At 39.4% G+C, this 21,541-nt stretch overlaps 1 protein-coding gene across 1 annotated transcript in view; it reads right to left on the bottom strand.

The window, feature by feature from the left end:
* The window catches only part of nphp4 (nephronophthisis 4), a 735,573-nt gene that overhangs the window by 557,624 nt on the left and 156,408 nt on the right, over window positions 1-21,541 (bottom strand). Inside the window, exon 4 of the mRNA XM_051931213.1 lies at window positions 13,686-13,750. Coding sequence (XP_051787173.1) covers window positions 13,686-13,750 — 65 coding nt within the window. The remainder of the gene's footprint in view (window positions 1-13,685; window positions 13,751-21,541) is intronic.

The raw sequence follows: 21,541 nt of genomic DNA, 5'->3' as shown, positions 1-21,541 counted from the left end.
TGCACACCCATATTTGCCTTACCTCTCCACAAATCCCCAGTCCTCAAATACCTTAATTTTTGTACACTGCTTACTACTATAGAGTTTACATCATCTAGTTTTCCTGGTAACAACCAATCAAATCCAAGTTCTTATTTGCTGTTATCTACGGTTAGCTATTGGTTATCAAGTACCTAAGTGACATTATGTCCAACAAAATTCTATAAACAAGAAAGAAAACTATTTTGCAGAGTTCTAAATATAGGGCTAAGATATAGAGCATCACAATGTAATAATTAAGCAAACTATAACCTGCTAATATAAGAGGTAATTAGTGCTCTCTAGGCTGAAATGCCTAAAGAAATTAGCTCCTGTGATGATATGAGAAATTTAAAAATTTGAAGTGTAATGTGTGCTTCTTATATGCACTTGGTTGTGTCCTGCATCTGCTTCTGGTAGAAAAACCTTCCTTATAGGAGAATTATGTGTGTAAAATGACATACATTCCAATACTGATTCTACTTAGTGCAGCTGGGAAAGTGGAATAACAGCACTTGGTTCTCCAAATTTCATAATAAAATTTGATTATGTGATGTGTGAATGTACACAGTATACCAATAACATAATGAAATGAGTACTAGTATAAATATGGTCCACATGTGACAATTGCAACCAGTATGAGTTAGGTGTAACCAAATGGAACATGTGTGTGTGTTTATAACATACTGTACTGTATGTCTTTTAATGATGGACAGAGTTGTAAAATTGTGTTCTGAGACTTTTCAGGTAAGGAAGATTTGAGGTAATGTTGTTATACTTCAGTCACTATGGCATCAGAAAGATAGCGAGGTGATGCATGTTGATTTGCAACTAAGGATTTCACTAGGGATGTCACAACACCAGAATTTTTATACTTGATACCAATACCAATTAAGTTTTATGATACTCAATATGTTTGATACAATGGCAAAAATAGAAATCCCATTCATTCAATAATTAAAACTACCTCCATTTTTCAAGTTATTTGTACCTTTTCTGAAATAGAATCTAATGCACATAATTACTACTAGTAACATCAGCATTAAAACAGTGGTAGAGCATTCAAATAGATAACCAGCTATCATTTAAGTTAACTTATATTGATATTCATAAGTGTCAAATTATAATACAATTATATTTGTAATAGAATGGGAATGTAACAGCAAATTGAGAAGATATTATATCTTTGGGTGGAGTACCTGATTTAAAAATTCAAACATTATTGTATTTGTGAATTACAAGATATTTTCATTTAAATATAGTGGCTTTAAAGCTGTTTTTACACCAACAAGGTTTATGCTTTTAAAATATGATTAGTCAGAGAAACACTCCATTAGGGTTTTAACACTTGCTAATTTAAGATTTGCATTTACACCATTAGTTAGAGAAAGAAAAAAAACCTTACTAATGAATAACATTTAACAAATGACCCAAATTCATTCAAATTTCAAATGTCACAAACTTGTGGTGCTTCAATTGCCTAAATCTGTTGTCACGCACGTGTGAGTAGGAGGACGTTGTATGGTCCAAGTGAAGGTAATTCCACCCAAGATCAGGGGTAGGCGGGGTGCACTAAACCTTCTCCTGTTGTCTTAGCAGACCAGCCATGGGAAAACCTGTTTGATCCATCCTTAAAGACGCCACTTCCGGATCTGGCACCTAGGCTGAGGTCACTTCCAGTCTTCCTCCTTAAAACCGCCATCTTTCCAAACCTAAGCCAATTCATGACTGGACTCCAACCAAGACACTTCTTGCCAAACAAATCAACCCATTGCAGCCAGGGATAATATACGGGTGGCTGCCCCAACCCTTTTTAAGTGTGTCGAGTCTGATCTTTCACACGGCCCGCTTTTTTTTTTTTTTTAAAACATATTTTTCCCAACTTCGAGACTTCCTGTATGAAATCAGATTTGTCAGTTTTATATTAATCTATTATTCAAGAACTCTTGTAAAACAGTCTCTGTTATTCAGTTTTATGAATATCCTATACAGTATGAGTGATCTTTTAGTTATTGCTTAGCTTGGCTCAGAACATGTACTAGACCGATGGTAATTGCAATCAAATAATTGCCAACATACCATTCAAATATATGACATACTGTATGTGCTTTTGCTACCGTGTGGTATTTTAGGGGTTACACTCATGAACATTAGTTTGTCTTCAAAAAAATCAAAAAACTGACACAAATTTTATTTTGCTCATATTGCTATAACTGCACATCTCTGCAATGCATTTCTGTTAACACAGTTAATGTCATATTACTAGAGAGACTTGCTTTGTGCTTCAAATCACTGAAGCACTAAATAAATTTTCATATTGGTTTTAATAAATGGAGCAGCTCATTTCACTGCTGGTGTACACAAGTCAAGCAGCCACTTTGTTTAAAATTTGCCTCAGATTTTACTTGCTATAACGGTTGTTAGAGCTGGTGTGCGGTTTCCTCCCACATCCCACAGTCCTCTGTATGCAGCAATGTTTCTCCTGTGATCCTGAACTGAATACATCAGTTAGAAAATGGATGGCTGCTTTGACAATGTACAATCAGAGAATAAAAACAAAGCCTTTCTTCCTTTATTAAGACTGTGTAGACATGGCATTAAAAAGTGGTTACTCTCGCCATCTACAAGTTAAACGATTACAACTCGCACCTGATCGATCATGTCAATGCACTATTAAAGCAGGCACAAATCTATTTCTGTGTTAACTCCATAATAGGATAAAAGTGGTAATAACAAATGCCTGTGTGGGTGTGTTTTGATTTTTTTTATGATTCCGGCACTCAGGCAGCGAAATTCTTCTGCCCTGAACACAAAGCATTTCCAATCACAACTTACTGTCTCAAAGAGAGACAGTTTATGTTTTATGAAAAGGACCAGGAGATATACAAAATCAAAAAAATAGTCGAGGACAAAACCAAGAGTCACCAGATCTATCAACAAAGCCAAAACAAAAACAAAAAGAAAAGTTGAGTGACATGAGCAAAACATTCAAGAACCAGGAAATAAAAAATTAAGGTCTTGACAGTCACAATAGATGGTAGGTTTGTTACAACAGGACCATAAACTACTCAGACTTCTGTACCTGAGCAAGTTACTCAAACTTTAGCTAAAGAGAACAAGCCAATCTCTCTGGAAGAAGACTATGACATCAGATTTGGAGGTGATGATTCTCATTACCAAGTGCATCACATTCAGCTGCAAACAATTCCAGTGTGCCCCTAAGAACACAGTATGAAGCAATCAACAAAGATTAAAGCTTAGGTTCCCAAAATGGGTATTCTCTGATCTTTGACTGCACCTTTGTGCCTTGTCAATGAAAATTATATACAGAAGAGTACACAAGACATAAACTTGGCAAAGCTTAACACCCAATCTGAACTGACTTGTAGGCAGAGTGACGTGCTGAGGCTTGAGGTGTGCTGACATGTACTTTGCAAACACTACAGGCAGCCGAGAGTTTTTGGTGTTTTCTGTGGTGTGACAGTTAAATAAAAAATACATTTTGCTCTTAAAAACTTGGGATTTGGTTGCCGCTAAGGAACCGTGCCGGAATTTTTAAAGCTTCTTTCCCTTTAGAAGGTTCTTTTTTGCTTTTTTTTTCACCCACACAAGAGCAAAAGTAGCTGGGTGTTTGGAGATGTGCTTGGAAATGTTCCTTGTACTTGAACGTGTACTTCTTCTTGTTATCTGTATCTGAACTAGCATGGAGGAGGTAGGGTAGAAAGCAGCAGTAACTGATACTGGCATTTGTAAGCAAATAACCACATGGTAACAGAGATTCCTTAGGTTAAAAGAAAAAAATTAAAGGCTGTGTCTGACTTCAAAGCAATAAAGGGGAAGGTTCAGCCGATCAAACACAAGGGGCCCTAGGTGCAGATAAGGTAGTAAAGTTTTATTTATTTGTTTATTTTAGATTGAACAAGTCTTAGTGGTCCAGAGGTAGAACAGTTAAGCAGGCGACAGCATAAGGGTTCATTAATAAGGGATTATACAAACAGTGCAAGTGGAGACCTTTTAAGTAAGGAATAAGAATAAGCACAAAGTTAGGAGAAGAGACACAGAAAAGTAAACTTAACCTCTTAGAAGGACAAACAGCAGGCAGCTGAGAGGGAGAACTGTACAGGAGCTTAAGGGGACAAGGTGTAAAATAGCTGTAGCAGTTCTTAGTGTTACCATTTAAGTTAAATCATTAATCATTTTACTAATCCTAAATCCATCCATCCATCCATTATCCAACCCGCTATATCCTAACTATGAGGCCAGTGCAATTCAAGTCCTGTTGGATGTTGGACTTTTTAGATGATGGTTTGGAAGAGCCAGTTGTCTGTGAGGACTACATCTGCAGGAGATGCCAGCTGATCCAGCACCTTGAGCTCAGGGTCACTAAACTGGAGGAGGAGTTGGCTGGCCTGTGTTGTAGTAGAGAATTGGCGGACCTGGGTGGGTCATGGTCACGAGGCGTAAGGCAAAGGGTACATGCTATCCGGGGGCATCAACCCCAGAATTAGTAGAGTCAAACAGTTATCACATCCTTCTGGAGGTGAACGGTGTCTCTGATGATTCTGAGGTGGTAGGCAGGGATGGGGAGCCCCAACAAGCCATCCAGAAACCAGTTCCCAGAAAGAGAGAGGTAGTGATAGTTGGGGACTCAATCATTAGGAGGATTGAAGTGCAGGTGTGCTCCAGAGACAGAGTCTCACACGGTGTGTTGCCTTCTGGGTGCACAGGTGGGGGACCTCCCTGGAAGGGTGGATAGGCTTTTGGCCAGAGTGGGAGTGGATCCAGTTGTCATTGTCTATGTTGGAACAAATGACATATATAAGGGTAGTCTGTCAGTTCTGCGATCCAAATTCAAACAGTTAAGTGCCAAGTTGTGGAGCAGAACTGACAAGGTAGTCTTCTCTGAAGTTCTGCCTGCGCCATGTGCCAGTCCAGGTAAGATTGAGGAGAAGGATTAACGTGTGGCTCAAATCTTGGTGCAGGGTAGAAAGGTATAGGTTAATAGGGCATTGGGAGTCCTTCTAGGACAAATGGGACCTGTTCCGCCATAACGGGTTGTATCTGAAGTGGAGGGGCACCAATGTATTGGGGAGGTGTATGAGTAGGCTAGTCAAGAATTGTTTAAACTAGGGAATAGGGGGGCAGTGAGTTTAGGACAGGCCAGGTTTAAATCAATACATAGAGGAACAAACAACGGTGTAGAAATAAAAATGCGTAGTAATGTAAATTCTAAGCAAATATTTAAATGTAGAAGGAGTAACACATTAAAAATAGCTTGTGTTAATGCTAGAAGTATCCAAAATAAGGTAAGTGAGTTGGAGCTGTATGCAGCAGAGCTTAATTTTGATATTATAGCAATAACGGAAACCTGGCTAAATAACAAAGGTGGGGATGAGTGTAACATAGAGGGATATGCATTTTTTAGGAAGGATAGACAGAACAGAAAACAAGGTGGGGTTGCTGTTTATGCCAAACAGAATTTAAATGTAAGTCCTCTTCAGACGATGAGCCCCATCTTAGTGAGCGTTGCCTAGAAAATAGGTCTTATTTTAGGAGATTGTTATACACCACCCAATTCGCACCTTACGCAATTGTGTTTGATCTTATTCAGGAAAAGATCCCCGTCACCCCACAGGAGAAAGACTTTCCAAGACTAAGGTCATAAAGCTTATGAAACCATTTCTGGGCAAGGGCAAAACCATAAGAACAGTTGTGTTGAGCTTCCATCTGCAGCTAAAGTCAATTCAGTACACATGTACTTTGTGAGCATGCCCGTGTCAATCAAACAGAAGACACTCTGCAGTTTACTTGTGACTTTACACTGTAGGAAGATAAGTAAATAAATATAGGTAAATAACATTTGATCTGGCTTTTTTATAAGTAACAATTACATGGTTTTCATATTAAGACCATCACAAAATATAATCACAAATAGGACTTTGCACGATACCATGGTGAGCTCTGTAAGCCGTGCTGTTTCGTTAAAGGACAGGTGTGGGGCAGACTGACAGGCAGGATGACATGCAACCTGTTGCAGCTTCCAAATGGTGCCATCTTTCGCCTTTACGTCTGGTGCAGCTCCGCTGTTCTTATGTTTGAGTTGACATTTCTTGTGGGGAACGCTTCTGTTCTCTTTCTCCGATGTAGAACCCTCGTCCTTATGTTAGTTCACCTCTGCTATGGCACATCTTTATTTAAAAACAGCAGTGTCACATCAGAGCGAACGTGAATGTGACTGACAGAATAAAACTGAAAGAAAAAAAAAAAACGCTAACCTTTACAAGTACCATAAATTTACACTGGCTGTTATAGACTCAAATCAGCTCACTACTCAAAATGGAGGCATCCGGGATCAAACCACGAATGTCTTGATTACGAGTCAGCAGTTCTTACTGCTGCACCACATAAGCGGTCTTATTAAGGGCGTGTCCATGTCAACAACAACAGCATTTATTTATATAGCACATTTTCATACAAACAATTTAGCTCAAATGTCGCACCTTAACGCGAGTTCTTTTTCTGCAGTTATATTCTTGAATAAAAGCGCAGTTGTTTTGTTATACTTGTAACTTTTCTGAATGCGTTTATTTGATATTTGGACTTTAGGCTTCACACATTATACACTTCATGTCTACATTTTGTCAATTATTACTAAAACATGAAAAACTTTCTGTTTTAACAATGTATTTACATAGATTGTTGTAGACACGGAACACACATAAAAGCATGTATTCCAAATAATGTTATATTATATATCTGATACAACTCCCTGCAACTCAAATGCAGGTAAACAGACTTGAGCTGAGAGAACTTTCTGCATTGGTTGGGGATGGGATAGCAGGCTGCTTGTGTTGATCGACACATTTACAACACAAAGACGCTGACAGGGATGTGTGAACAGATTTAAGGTGGGCCGGGATTACAAGTTTTTTCGTAGGCTTTGGTAGTTCTGATGTTAAGCAAAAGAAGATTAAGAGGTGACATGACTGAAGTGGTTAATATTATGAAGGGAATTAGTACAGTGGATCAAGACTGTTATTTTAAAATAAGTTCATCAAGAACACGTGGACACAGTTGGAAACTTGTTAAGGGTAAATTTCGCACAAACATTAGGAAGTTTTTCTTTACACATTAAGCTACCAAGTAGTGTGGTAGACAGTAAGACTTTAAAGACTTTCAAAACTCAATGTTTTTTTAGAAGAAATAAGTGGATAGGACTGGCAAGCTTTGTTGGGCTGAATGGCATGTTCTCATCTAGATTGTTTTAATGTTCTAATATTCGAATAGCAAGTATAAGAACACAACTCTTGCTGCACAAATACGGGAAACATATGGCATGCAGCTGTAGCCCCAGAAGCCAACACTATTGAGCCGCCTTCTACAAGAAAATACTTGGTACATCATCAAAATCTTTTTTCAAATTCAGAAAGCCCATTTAGATGGGACTGGAAAATCTTCATGATCCCTCAATTATCTTGGCAAGAATAAAGAGTTGGTCCACTAATTAGTGACCAGAACATAATTCACATTGTTCCATCTGGATCTTAACTTCAATTATCAGATAGAGCCTCATTTCCAATAAACCATCATAGGCTATCCCAGGGAGGCTGAGGAGTATGATCCTCTGATAACTGCAATATAACATCATGTCCCTCTTTTTCAGAAATGTAGATCACTACTTTAGTCTTGTAGACCCTAAGTACTGTCCCTGTTTTCAACACAATACCAAAGAGACATGTTGGCTAATCAATAACCAGTTGTTTCATCATTTCCATTTGGATCTCATTCACCCCTGCGCACCTTTAAAAGGTTTTATATCATCCCCAAAACCTTAATTGTTGCTTTACCTGTAGCAGTTTTGGCCTACTAGCAAATCTCAGTCAAATCAGTTTTACACAGAAGGTCTCTTTCATTAACTTGACATCTTCTCTTACCACTACTGTCCACAAAATGTCCCTACAGCACTATGGCAAGCACCAACAGCCTTCTGATTAGATCTTAATGCACCTGATTCCATTACTGAGGTCTTAAACAGGGTCCAGACTCTATGTCCCTGACTTACCCTGAGATGCAGGAAAAACTACTTTAGAGATGAGTGCTGAATCCATTCCAAATAGAAGAATTTACACAAGATCCTCACTACTCACTTTGTTTTCCTGGTATGTCCTGCAGGAACTACTTCCATCTTATCCAGTAATCAGCTGACAGCTCAGCATTTCTGTTTACCCAAGGGTTCACAAAATATAACTTCAAATCTGATGATATTACTATGGAGATGATCGCTGACTTTTGGCCCAAATTACTTTTGTATCAAGTTGCTTTTGAGCAACCTTGTGTTTGAACAAAGTCTTCACCATGGGCAGTTCATGTCAATTCTACAAGAAGCTAAATAGAAGATGGAGAACGGATAAAACCAACCTTCCTGGTATGTATAACTAAACCCAGTATGTGGACCAAAAAAAAAAAAAAAAATCTTGCTCACCCTCTTTTACAAGAATAGCACAAATCAATATAAGGTGACATCTTGCTAGTAGCATGTCATAGACTCCAGTGTACCTCTTTATTGCCTGATCAGAGAAAGGACTGAGCAAACATTCATCGCTATAATAAGTTTAGTATTATGCACACTGAGGAATGAATCAGAAAACACCATTGCTTCCACCATATTTTAAACAAAAGTAAAATTTTATGTACTGTCTCCACTCTCTGCCCTATAGCAAACTTTCTATTGTCTAAGACGCAACAAACAACAAAAGGCTTGGGTATCTTTACTCAAATCAGTTCATACTTAAACAGTCTTGATCAATAACACCATCATCACATTAGGGGGAGAGGGACACCATAACAGTCAATGTAGCTACAGTATAAAATGATAATGCAATGTGCGATGAAACCAAAAAACCTGGACATTGCCCCTTTCTACTAGACTTTTTGTGGTACAAAATACTTGTTACCTGTTTAGATGTACCAGGAATGCAGAAAGCTGGAAACAACACTGTATCTCCTACATCTGCGTTCCAAAAAAAAAAAGGAATCTGTAGTTCTTTAAAAATTCAGTAAACATCATTAATTTACCTGGTAAAAAAAGTGTTAATCAAAGATAAGCCACCATGTCAGCAAAGGATTCCAACAGACAAAATATAACCAAAAGGACATTAATCTTGTTCATTTGTAAGCTTGCATTCACCTTGTTGCACTCTTCAGGAGAGAAAGATGACAGATTCTTTTTGGAACAGAATGTTGACCTACTGTTGTACCACAAGGGAAAAAAAATTAAAGTAAGTTCAGGCAGCTGAACAAGAGCACCTGGACCAACTCATATATGCCAAGTTGACTTTAACACATTTTTTCTCCAAGCCTTAAATAGAAGAGGGAGATGGTTTAAGGATCGCAAATGCCCAGGCAAAGAAAGGCATATCTTAGAAATGCAAATCAGAACATTTACCTAAAGGAAAAGAGAACTGCCCCTTTCAGTGGGTGAACAGTCCCATTACCGCTACATCAAGTCAAACCATCATTTTTTTTAAAGTTTATACAGAAAAATACAAATGAATAAATAGATCCCTTCTTTTGTTCTCACTAGAGAGACAACAATACTAAGGAAGTATATCTTCACACATTATCAGTGACCTACTTTATTTAAAATTTAATTTCACAAGAGATTGATTTCAAAAAAATTTTTAAGCCTCAAAGTTGTCAGATGGCTTAACCTCCATCTCATAAATGTAGGCAATACATTTATTAATAAGAATCCTTTTAAAGTATTTAACATTCAACTACCAGGGAGCAAATTGAAACAAGGATTATTGGAGAAGCTGCTAAGAGACTGTGGCTCAGACCTCAGAAAGAGAAAACCGTGCAATGTGTGCACTGAACCACAGACTCTCTGTTCACATGTTGTACCAAAGGTGTAGTTATATTGTTAGGAGATGCTTTATAAAGGGGGAATGTGAAAAGTGGAAGGCATGGAGGTGGTTTTATCTGGAGAGAAATCAGTATGCAGCCAAGTCAATTAATGATGTTTTCCTGCAGAGCCCTAACAATCTAGAAATAAAATGTTTAAATAATAAAATACATAAATAACAAAGCAGCAGCTCTTAAAAGAGCACACATTTACAAAACTGATCACTGCATTAAGGCCTGCTTCTGATTTGAAGAAAAAGAAAATATATTAAATAAGCACATATGAAGAATTATAAACCCATGAAGTCCTCAACTTCCAATACCCAAAACAATAACTACATTTTCTAAAACAAAAATCACCTGTTTTAAATTGTGCATATGAAGTAAATCCACTTTGTATTTTTTCTGTACAAGCAGAATCACAAAACATGACAATTAAGCAGAGAGCATGACCCAAAAAGACACATAAAGCAATATCTTATACAAATGTTGAAGGAATAAGGGTGTCTACTTTATTTAAAAAGTAAAACTTTATTTACAGTATCTAAAAAACTAAGAAAAATTAGAATGTATTAAATTATGGTAAAGAACATGTCGGAATATTGGTAAGCATTATTGCCTCAAAGTTCTAAGGTTCAAACATTGACCCATCACCACTGACAAACAGTTCTTTCTGTATTCATTTGGTTTTCACCTATGTATTCAGGTTTCCAGTTTAGGTTAAGAGTTATTTTTAAATTTGTTTAATGAGTATGTTCATTGGAACATGCCCTATGCAAGTGCTCTCAGAAGACTTTCTAGCTTTCTACAACTCTAACTGATCGAGTAAATATAAAAAAAAAGGGAATTGATAAAAGCAAACACATTTAAAGTAGACCACACATCTGCCATTGCGGCAAGCTGATGGCCAAAGACGCTAGTGGTATTAGAAGCAAATGATCATCCTGATGGAAAGAGCAGATTCAAAGTATTTGGCAATTCAATATTATAATTCAATATTATCTACCTTATGCACAACCCAGAAAAGCCTCCATGATTTTGTATCATAATATCCTGTTTGAGACAGCAAAACAATAAAGTTAATTCAGTATGAGACCGAAACTCCATATGTATTTATTAAAATCATATGGTATAATGATCCAACGGCAGATGACAAAGGACTACTGTAAGAAAATGATTGATCAGTTAGTTATGCTCTGCCAAGTCAGAGTCATAAAATTTAAAATTCAGTCATCAAATACCGAGCTAAAAAACGGATTGGTCACAAAACAATTTAGCCCCTCTGGGTAAAATTCATTTCTACCTATGCAATACACTGTGTGACTACATCAAGCAATTTACTCACCAATCGACTATGTGTACTCATAACTTTACACCTACAAACTATAGATTAATGCAAAATAGATTTTACAAAAGTTTTTACATTCCTTCAAACACATGTCCTCTTGGCAAATTATAAAAAGACACACCAAACATCTCTGTACTGAATGTTATTGTCAGAAAATGCACCTGAAACTGCATTTGAACTGACACTAACAGGTGAGGTGTACAGTGCATTTGGCAAAACAGAATAATTGGCTATCCTTACTTTAAATGGGGAAGGATGTGGGATACCAACTGGAATCAGAGATACAAATCTTGGCCTAGTGCACTTATAATTGTCAGAATACTAATGAAGAAAAATATGCAACACTTGCTATATGAATTTAAAAAATGCACAGGATCTGGTAAAACAAAAAGAACACTAAACAATCACAAATAAATTTTGAATTATTATCTCCCTATACACCACAACAGCAAAGTCAGCATTATGTTACTTTTAGCATTCATAGCTATAAAAGCTTTATTACCTGTTTCTTAATATTTAATCTGGCACCAGTGCAAGCGTGTACTACCAAAAATCACTTTACATAGCAAACTAGACTACAAGATTGGATTAAATATGTACATTTATCTGTAAAATAAAATCAGCATCACAGGTTAATAAAAATAAACACAGAACTAACAGATTCTGGGAGAACTGTAGCAAGTGTGATAAAGGCGCTATATGAGTGCCAACCCGACACAGACTGACACCGGAGGCACACATAAAATAAATAAACTTTTATTTTCTTCGCCTGTGGGCTGTGTCTTCCCTGTACCCACAGACAAAACACAGTCCCCACAAGCACAACACAAAAGCACACACAAATCTATTCTTCTTTGAATCCTCCACTCTTCTCTGGCAGCTTTGTCCCCCTCCTCCCGACTCTGGCTCCTCGAGTGGTGGTTGCTGGCTCCCTTTACAGCCCACCCAGTAGCACTCCAAGTGTTTGATGACCTGCATTCGGCTACACTTCCAGGTGTGGCGGAAGAACCGCCCATGTGGGCTCAGGAGGCCGTGCAATGCCCTCTGGTGGAGGCCACGGAGCCCAACAGGGCTGAGTCCCAAAATCCCACGCCTGTGGCCGCGATGCAAGCCAGGGGGGCTGCCAACAAGCGTTCCAGGGAAGAAGATGTGCTGCCCATGGTTGTTTCTCTGGATCATGAATAGAAGGGGCATCCCGGCAGGTCATGGGCCCCGGCCATCTGCCACACAAGTAACAAAACGATTCATGAGGAAAGGTTTGTGTAAAAAGTGGCAGGCTATAATGGTCCAAGATAAATTGATACACTATGGTTAAAGCTTTCTGAGCATGCACTCCCACTCAGTGTAGTTAAACATGGTAGTGACAGTTTCAGTGAACAGGAGAGATTATTAAAACATTTAAATGAAGGGACAGTACTTAAAAAGTGAGAGAGAACATGTATAATTTGCTTGATGGGGTTTTCAAACAGCTAGAAAGCCAACATCAGTAGAGCTGAACTGCCTCACTGTTTTATATAGTGGAAACAGATTAAACTGGTAGTCTGCTGTGCTTGAAACAGCAGCTTTATAAATAAGAAATAGAATTTTCAAGATGATTCAAATCAGACAGGAAGCAAATGGGGACAAGCCAAATATGGGATATCTGGGTCAGGATGGAGCTGTTTTAACCTTTTCATATTTTACATAGGAAGATATTCAAAAAGAGAATTATAGTACAGACATGAAAAAAACAATGTAATTCAGCACTCCAATCCCTGTAATACTTTGATAAGGTTTCTTAGATGATAAAATGAACATCTGACTGCACAGTTCTAAACTAGCCAAAGATAAAGTACCAGATAAGCTAAACACTACTCATGATGTGAAAAGGCATTGTCTTCTCATTTATGAAACTGGACTTGACTGATCTTTAACAACATAACAAAATAGCGTTCTGATCTCATTATATAAGCCAATTCAATATTTCTTTGACTGTACAAACAAATATTTTGTTACTATGTGCTTGGCCACAGTTTCAATCTGCCAGTTTGTAAAATGTGTCTTTTGGGTCTAGGAGGTAGCAGAGCATGTATGATGACTAAATACATTTTTTAGTAGAATTCTAAAGTTAGATCACTGTAATGTTTATTGTTCATTAATAGCCAATACGTCACCTGTACTTTAACATCAATCATTTTCAAGATCCCAAGGTGTCCAAATAGAAATCAACTTAATAAAAACAAGTGGTCATATTAAAAGTTTTAACAACACTAATTTAGATAACATCAAACATACTGTATCTCATAAGTCATATGTACACAGCTAAATCAGGTAAATGACTTTTGATGGACTAGAGAAATCACTGACCCACATTTAATCCAGTCTGGGAGAAACAAAAGTAAAACACAAGTTGCAAATGGCAATTATTTGTACTTACGTTCAGTTGGCTCAAGCAATTCAGGATTTAGCAGTGTTCTTGGTGTTCCATGGAAAAGATTCAACCTGAAATGTTGTAAGAATAAAAAACAACATTGTGAATTTTTTCTCAGGGATGAATGCGCTCTATCCATGTATTATTCATAGAAAGACAATGTTGAAATAAACAAGACAAATGAAATTAAATGCTTAAAAAAAGTGTTCCAGTTTATCACCTAGATCTACCTATTTATTCTACACATGCAATATATTTCCACAAGAATTCACACAAATTATTATATATTTGAAATAACTGACTAAAAAGACTGCTTAATTATTAATCAACCTAGAATTCAAAACTACAATTAGTCTTTAATTTGTTGTTACATAGTAGAGATTTACAGCTTAAAACAAAACATAAAATGACACTGCTGAGCACAAAACCACTATACAATAATCCATCCATCCATCCTCTTCCGCTTATCCGAGATTGGGTCACGGGGGCAGAAGCTTGAGCATAGATGCCCAGACTTCCCTCTCCCCCGCCACTTCTTCTAGCTCTTCTGGGAGAATCCCAAAGCGTTCCCAGGCCAGCCGAGAGACATAGTCCCTCCAGCGTGTCCTGGGTCTTCCCCGGGTCTTTCCCGGTTAGACGTGCCCGGAACACCCTTACCAGGGAGGCGTCCTGGAGGCATCCTGATCAGATGCTCGAGCCACCTCATCCGACTCCTCTCGATGCAGAGGAGCAGTGGCTCTACTCTGAGCCCCTCCCGTATGACTGAGCTTCTCACCCTATCTTTAAGGGAAAGCCCAGACACTCTACGGAGGAAACTCATTTCAGCCGCTTGTATTCGCGATCTCGTTCTTTCGGTCACTACCCATAGCTCATGACCATAGGTGAGGGTAGGAACGTAGATCGACTGGTAAATTGAGAGCTTTGCCTTGCGGCTCAGCTCCTTTTTCACCACGACAGACCAATGCAGAGCCCGCATCACTGCGGATGGCGCACCGATCCGCCTGTCGATCTCCCGCTCTATTCTTCCCTCACTTGTGAACAAGATCCTGAGATACTTGAACTCCTCCACTTGGGGCAGGATCTCGCTCCCAACCCTGAGAGGGCATTCCACCCTTTTCTGGCTGAGGACCATGGTCTTGGATTTGGTGGTGCTGATTCCCATCCCAGCCGCTTCACACTCAGCTGCGAACCGATCTAGACAGAGCTAAAGATCACAGCCTGATGAAGCAAACAGGACAACATCATCTGCAAAAAGCAGTGACCCAATCCTGAGTCCACCAAACCGGACCCCCTCAACGCCCTGGCTGCGTCTAGAAATTCTGTCCATAAAAGTTATGAACAGAATCGGTGACAAAGGGCAGCCCTGGCGGAGTCCAACACTCACTGGAAATGGGATCGACTTACTGCCGGCAATGCGGACCAATCTCTGACACCAATCGTACAGGGACCGAACATCCCTTATCAGGGGGTCCGGTACCCCATACTCTCGGTGTACCCCTCACAGGATTCCCCGAGGGACACAGTTGAACGCCTTTTCCAAGTCCACAAAACACATGTAGACTGGTTGGGCAACTCCCATGCACCCTCCAAGACCCTGCTAAGGGTGTAGAGCTGGTCCACTGTTCCATGACCAGGACGAAAACCATACTGTTCCTCCTGAATCCGAGGTTCGAATATCCGACGGACCCTCCTCTCCAGGACACTCGAATAGACTTTTCCAGGGAGGCTGAGGAGTGTGGTCCCTCTGTAGTTGGAACACACCCTCCAGTCCCCCTTCTTAAAGAGGGGGACCACCACCCCACTCTTCCAATCCAGAGGCACTGTCCCTGATGTCCATGCAATGTTGCAGAGGCGTGTCAACCAGGACAGTCCTACAACATCCAGAGCCTTGAGGAACTCCGGGCGTATCTCATCCACCCCCGGGGCCCTGCCACCAAGGCGTTTTTTGACCACCTCGGTGACCTCAGTCCCAGAGATGGGGGAGCCCACCTCCGAGTCCCCAGGCTCTGCTTCCTCATTGGAAGGCATGTTAGTGGGATTGAGGAGGTCTTCGAAGTACTCCCCCCACCGACCCACAACGTCCCAAGTCGAGGTCAGCAGCGCACCATCCCCACCATATACAGTGTTGACACTGCACTGCTTCCCCCTCCTGAGACGCCGGATGGTGGACCAGAATCTCCTCGAAGCCGTCCGAAAGTCGTTCTCCATGGCCTCCCCAAACTCCTCCCACACCCGAGTTTTTGCCTCAGCAACCACCAAAGCCGCATTCCGCTTGGCCTGCCGGTACCTATCATCTGCCTCCAGAGTCCCACAGGACAAAAAGGTCCTGTAGGACTCCTTCTTCAGCTTGACGGCATCCCTCACTGCCAGTGTCCACCAACGGGTTCGGGGATTGCCACCATGACAGGCACCATCCACCTTACGACCACAGCTCCGGTCAGCCGCCTCAACAATATTTATTCTTGAATAATTGTTCGATTTACATATTGCTGTCAATGTGTAAAAAGTAAAACTCAAATATCAAACGATACAAAGTAAAGAAGTTTGAATACATGTGCGTGTCTGCGTCTTTCACAGTGGAAATGTGGCAGTCTCACAAGTATCTGCTGCTGGTGCAGGGCTAAGAACTGCTGCTCATAATCAAGACATTGCTGGTTCAATCCTGGGTCCTCCCTGCATTTAGCACTTTGAGTGGTGGGCTGCTACTATTGTTACTGTTATATAATAAAAACATACTGTATATTTGAGTATCTAACAAATCAATGAAACAAGTGTGCTTTTATGATATATTTTTAGTTTCCAGACACCTTACTCCCAGATAAAGAGACTTCAGCTGTGAGTATTTTGTGTCCAACTTCGGGTTAGCAGGCTGCCTGCCTGCGGCCGATTGACACATTTGCAAAACGAAGGTGCTATTAGTGCACAATTACCTCAGTGATGAGGAGGTGTGAGTAAAATTAAGGTAGTCTGGCATTATGAATATTTTCACAGGCTTCAGGTGTTAAACAAATGTGATCTGAGCAAATACATGTCATATTCCATCAGGGTGCTTGAGGGCACACAATCCCAGATAGTGACTAAGAGACTTCCTGGGACAGAACTTCAAATCCAAAGGTAGGCTCCAGGTGCAGGAACACCAGTATCCCCTACACAGAGCTCTACCTTGATGCTTTTCTCTAAGTCAGGGGCTGCTTTGAGAGCAACCCATAATGTTCACGAAAGATGGGACTTTGCCCAAATGATTATCCAGCTTCATCTTGGCTATTGTCAAATGTATCATTATTTTGTATTAATATCTAAAAAATAAACATTATAGACCTAACTACAAAGTTAAAGACAGAGCCACTTTAAAAAACAAATTACCACAAACTAAGCAAGACATCACTCTTCGCTCGCCAACCCCTGGTGGTGGGAAATTACAAAGAGCGTGATGTATGAATGAGATATAGCATAGTGTGAAGGTGTAGATGACGGAGATAGGAAGCAAACAATAAAGTGTTTGGCATAGTGTAAAGGTTTATTGGAAAATTTCTTTGTAAACAACATTAGTAGTAAAGATGGTGTCTTGTCCTTGAATGAGTTTTCCTTGGCATGGAGCATTTATGACGTTAACTTTAACGTCAGATAAACGTCGAACTTGTGAGAAGGCCACATAAAGTTGTCCATGTCCAAAAACGGGCTCAGATAGGTAGATGCCAACCTTGTCCATGGTTTGTCCTTGTGATTTGTTGATGGTTATGGCAAAGGCAGGTTTAATGGGGAATTGTTTCTGTTTAAGTGTAAAAGGTAATTCCAGGTCAGAACTTGTAAGGTCAATTCTAGGAATTAGAACAGTATTGTTAGCATGTGATCCTGTAAGAACTGTTGCTTGAATAATATTGTGTGTTATGGTGTAGACGACGAAATGTGTCCCATTGTATAAAGCCTGTTTAGTGTTAAGGTTTGTTAATAGCATGATTATTGTTCCGTTTTTAAGTGTAAGACTGTGTTGTGGTAATCCGGCTGGGTTAATAGTGTTCAAATATTCTAAGGGGAAATTAAGATGGTCATTGTCGTCATCAGAGTCAACTTTGTCAGAGTTTAGAAAGAGGTGTGCCTCTCCAGGAAGTAATGAAATGACCTGGTTATTAATGTGATCAACATTAATATTTTTTGGACATAATATAGTTCGTTGTGTTAAAAGGGGTATTTGGTCTAATGAGACCACTGTTCCAAATATCTCCGTAAGTAAGTGGTCGCAGATAAAGGGTTGAGGAATTGTAATAATATCTGGGTGAAGTACATCTGTATTGGTGAGTTTACCATCTCCCAGTTGTAATAACCAATTGTTATATTCGGGATCTGGACATCGCATGTTTTGTAGCAACTGTATCTTTTGAAAGCAATGCCAATTGTCTGCGTAACATTTTTTGTTCCGCGGTTTTAGAAGCGCGTTTTAGGCGCCGACGTTTATTTTTTTTTTTGATGCGGGTTCGTGTTTGTGTTCCCGTTACTCGAGCCATCTCGTTCTGTACCCGTGATCGTGAATTCATGACTTGTTTGATCTTTATCGTTAGGAATATGGATAAGTAATAAGGAGGATCGCACTCACTGTTAATATGCGGACTGTTCGTTTCTTCGTATTATTACCAATCAGGTCTCGCGCGTGTATATGTATTGTAGTCTGGTGTCTTGTTGTCTATGTATGACGTCGTCGGCGTATTTTAAGGTGGACTGAAGAATAGCTGAGCGCATGGCATGTGGAGCAATAGCTAAGCACTGTCTAAAATCTCCTCCTAATAAAAGTACCTTTCCTCCAAAGGGAATATTATTATTCATCAACGCAATGCCAATTGTTCGCGTATTTTAAGGTGGACTGAACAATAGCTGAGCGCATTGGATGTGGAGCAATAGTTAAGCACTGTCTAAACTCTCCTCGTAATAAAAGTAGCTTTACTCCAAAGGGAATATTATTATTCATCAACGTTTGTAGATCACGTGCATTGTTACTGTTCATTTTCATAGTGGATACCGATGTTTCTGTGATTGGGACCGGTATTTTGAATAAGGAGTGACATGTGTTTTTGGAGTCGAGACATTTTTTCTTCCGCGGTTTCCGAAGCGCGTTGTAGGTGCCGACGTGTATTTTTTTTTTTCATGTGGGTTCGTGTTTGTGGTCCCGTTACTCGAGCCGTATCCTTCTGTAGATATGGAGGATATGAATGTAAAGGAGGCAGTGTAATTTGACCCTTTTGACAACAACATGTAAATTCATTACTTGTATTGCCAGTTGTTTGTTCAGGGAAGTTAAGTGAATGACAATGATTGCAAATGACATTCATTAATCCCAATGAATTTTCATGAATAGTGGACTCATTATTGAATGCGTTGTCAGCTAACTGGCGCAATCGTTTAGCAGGTGTCTGTCGTTGATGTCCTTGACGTGTATCTTTTGCTTGTGCCATTTGAGAGGCGCGTCGTTGTATGTGCAGTATTTGGGACGTGCTATTCTGGAGCTGTAATCGATTTGCCTGTGCTGTGTGAGAAGCCCGTTGCAGTTTATGGCGTTCATTGTTTGTATTGAGCCTTGCCCGTTTTTGTATGTTTAATATGGAGCCTTTTCTGTGGTTGAACGGTTAATAGTGCATCAGTGTAATGAGATCAATCTATGCTGCATAATTTGAACGTGTTCAGATGACGTATGTTTAATACGGACGGTTCGTTCAGTAATGGGGCTTTGTGTCTCATTTCTTATTTATGTTAGTGTGGTCGTGGGTCTGAATCCTCCTTTTTGTGTATGTTTTGTGTGCTATGTCCGTAGTGTGACCCGTTTCGTGTGCAATGGGTTTGTGTGGCGCTCGTGTCTGACTTCTATTTTTTGTGTGCAAGGGGCGCGTTGCCTCACTTTTTTTTTATCTCTGTTAGTGGAGGGAGTGTTTGTGTGTCGTGGGTCTGAATCCTCTTTTTTGTGTGCTATGTGGCGCTTGCGTCTGACTCCTTTCTTTTTGGTGTTCTAGGGGCGCGTTGCCTCATTTCTTATTTCAGTTACTGAAGGGGGGCTTACGGCGCCGGCGTCTGACTCCTTTTTTCTGTGTGCTATAGGCGCGGCGCCTCATTTCTTATTTTACGTTGCTTTCCATCCGGTTTCCGTTGCTTGGAGGGGGGGGGGGTTTGTGGGGGCGCCTGCGCAGTACATCTTTTGCGTCCATGGCCCATGGCCGGATGTCCCTACGTCCATCCGCTTTACCATTCTCAGTTAGTAATATGGATAATAATAATAATATGGATAATGAAATGAAAATAGAACATGCTCAGATGCGCCCAAGTATGTGACTTGAAGACCCACCTTCCTGCCTCCTTCACTGGTAAGGAATCCAGCTCAGTAACAGCTTATTCATTGGTTCAGATTGCATTTAAAGTGATATAAAAAAGCATGCACTGAGAGACATGTAAAGCCAAAGATTAACAGTTTAAAAAAGCAACTGAAAAACATATTAGTAAGAGAATATGTCTTGTACTTGAACATTTTCAAAATGCTTCAAAAAGCAGAAGATCAATTCATGGATGACGTTTCACAGGCTGCCACTAAATAATTCCAACATACTTTAGTTGAGGCTATGAATATAAATACAACAACTACTGGCGGGTCTGTAATTAAAATGCTAACTCGCATCTGGGCACATTCTATTTCAATTCACAACAGCGTTTTTTGGAGGTGGTTTACTTACTTATCAAAGAATCAAAAAGGCAATAGAAATTTGAAACTAAACAACTTGCCAATCTTTTAGTAGCTGAATGAATAAGACACTGTGCTAAGCAGTTTCAATTTACTTATGTATACTTTAAAAGTACAAATATTATTTTTTAAAACATGAAAATGTAAAACTTGATATAATTTCACAAATAACTACATTTTAGTAACAGTTAAAGAATACAGATTCTTGTTAATATTATATAGCACTATTCATAAAGACTACTATCCATCCCATCTATTTCCAGCTAAAGGCTATAACCATCCATCCATCCATTATCCAACCCGCTATATCCTAACTACAGGGTCACGGGGGTCTGCTGGAGCCTATTAAAGGGTATATGCAACATGCAATTGCATAATTGTACATATTTATACTTCTAAAACATATATAGTATACAAATTAAGTAGAAATGTTCTTTATTTTGGATAAGAAAAATAAAACATCTACTATCTAACCTGCATATTCAGTGCCGCACAGAGCACAAGATGGGAACTGCCCCTAGAAGTTATGTTTCAGTCAGGGTTTCTCCCCTGCTTAATGTTTAAAATCCTTTTTTATGTCTTTAATGTTTTTTCCTTCAAATGTTATATTTATATTGTTATTTATGTTTATTATTTGATTATGATTATTATTATTAATATTCTTATTGTATGATTATGTACTTTATGTCAGTTTTGATTACTACTGTATTTAGATTTTATATATGACAGTATGTTCTGTCTTGTTCCTTGTGGATGGTTCCCAAAGAGGCAGGGCCACCCATCTGTCACCGATGGGGGACTGTTCCTAGTCCTATAAAGGCTGATTGCAAATGCAAACCCTCACGCTGCAGCTGGAAGTAGTCGTTATGGTCAAGGGCAGAAGTAAGGGGAAGGAGATGGTCTGTATAAGCTGCACTGTGACTGAGGTGTGATTATAATGCAAAAGTTCAGAATGGGAAAATAATGAAGGGATAGATGGAGTTTGGCTTGTAACAAAAAGAAAATGAGTCGATGGGGTTCAGGGTCTGATACTGAGGAGCAACCAAATAAAGAAATTTGTATCAGAGAAGAGGATTTTCTGAACATTAAGGTGATAATTACATTTATGGATAATGCAGAAAAACACTTACACCTGGTTAAACTAACG

The sequence above is a fragment of the Erpetoichthys calabaricus genome, chromosome 8 (genome assembly GCF_900747795.2).
Source record: "Erpetoichthys calabaricus chromosome 8, fErpCal1.3, whole genome shotgun sequence".
Lineage (NCBI taxonomy): Eukaryota > Metazoa > Chordata > Cladistia > Polypteriformes > Polypteridae > Erpetoichthys > Erpetoichthys calabaricus.
Note: the sequence above shows the minus strand (reverse complement) of the source record. Positions and strands in the feature narration are given on the sequence as shown.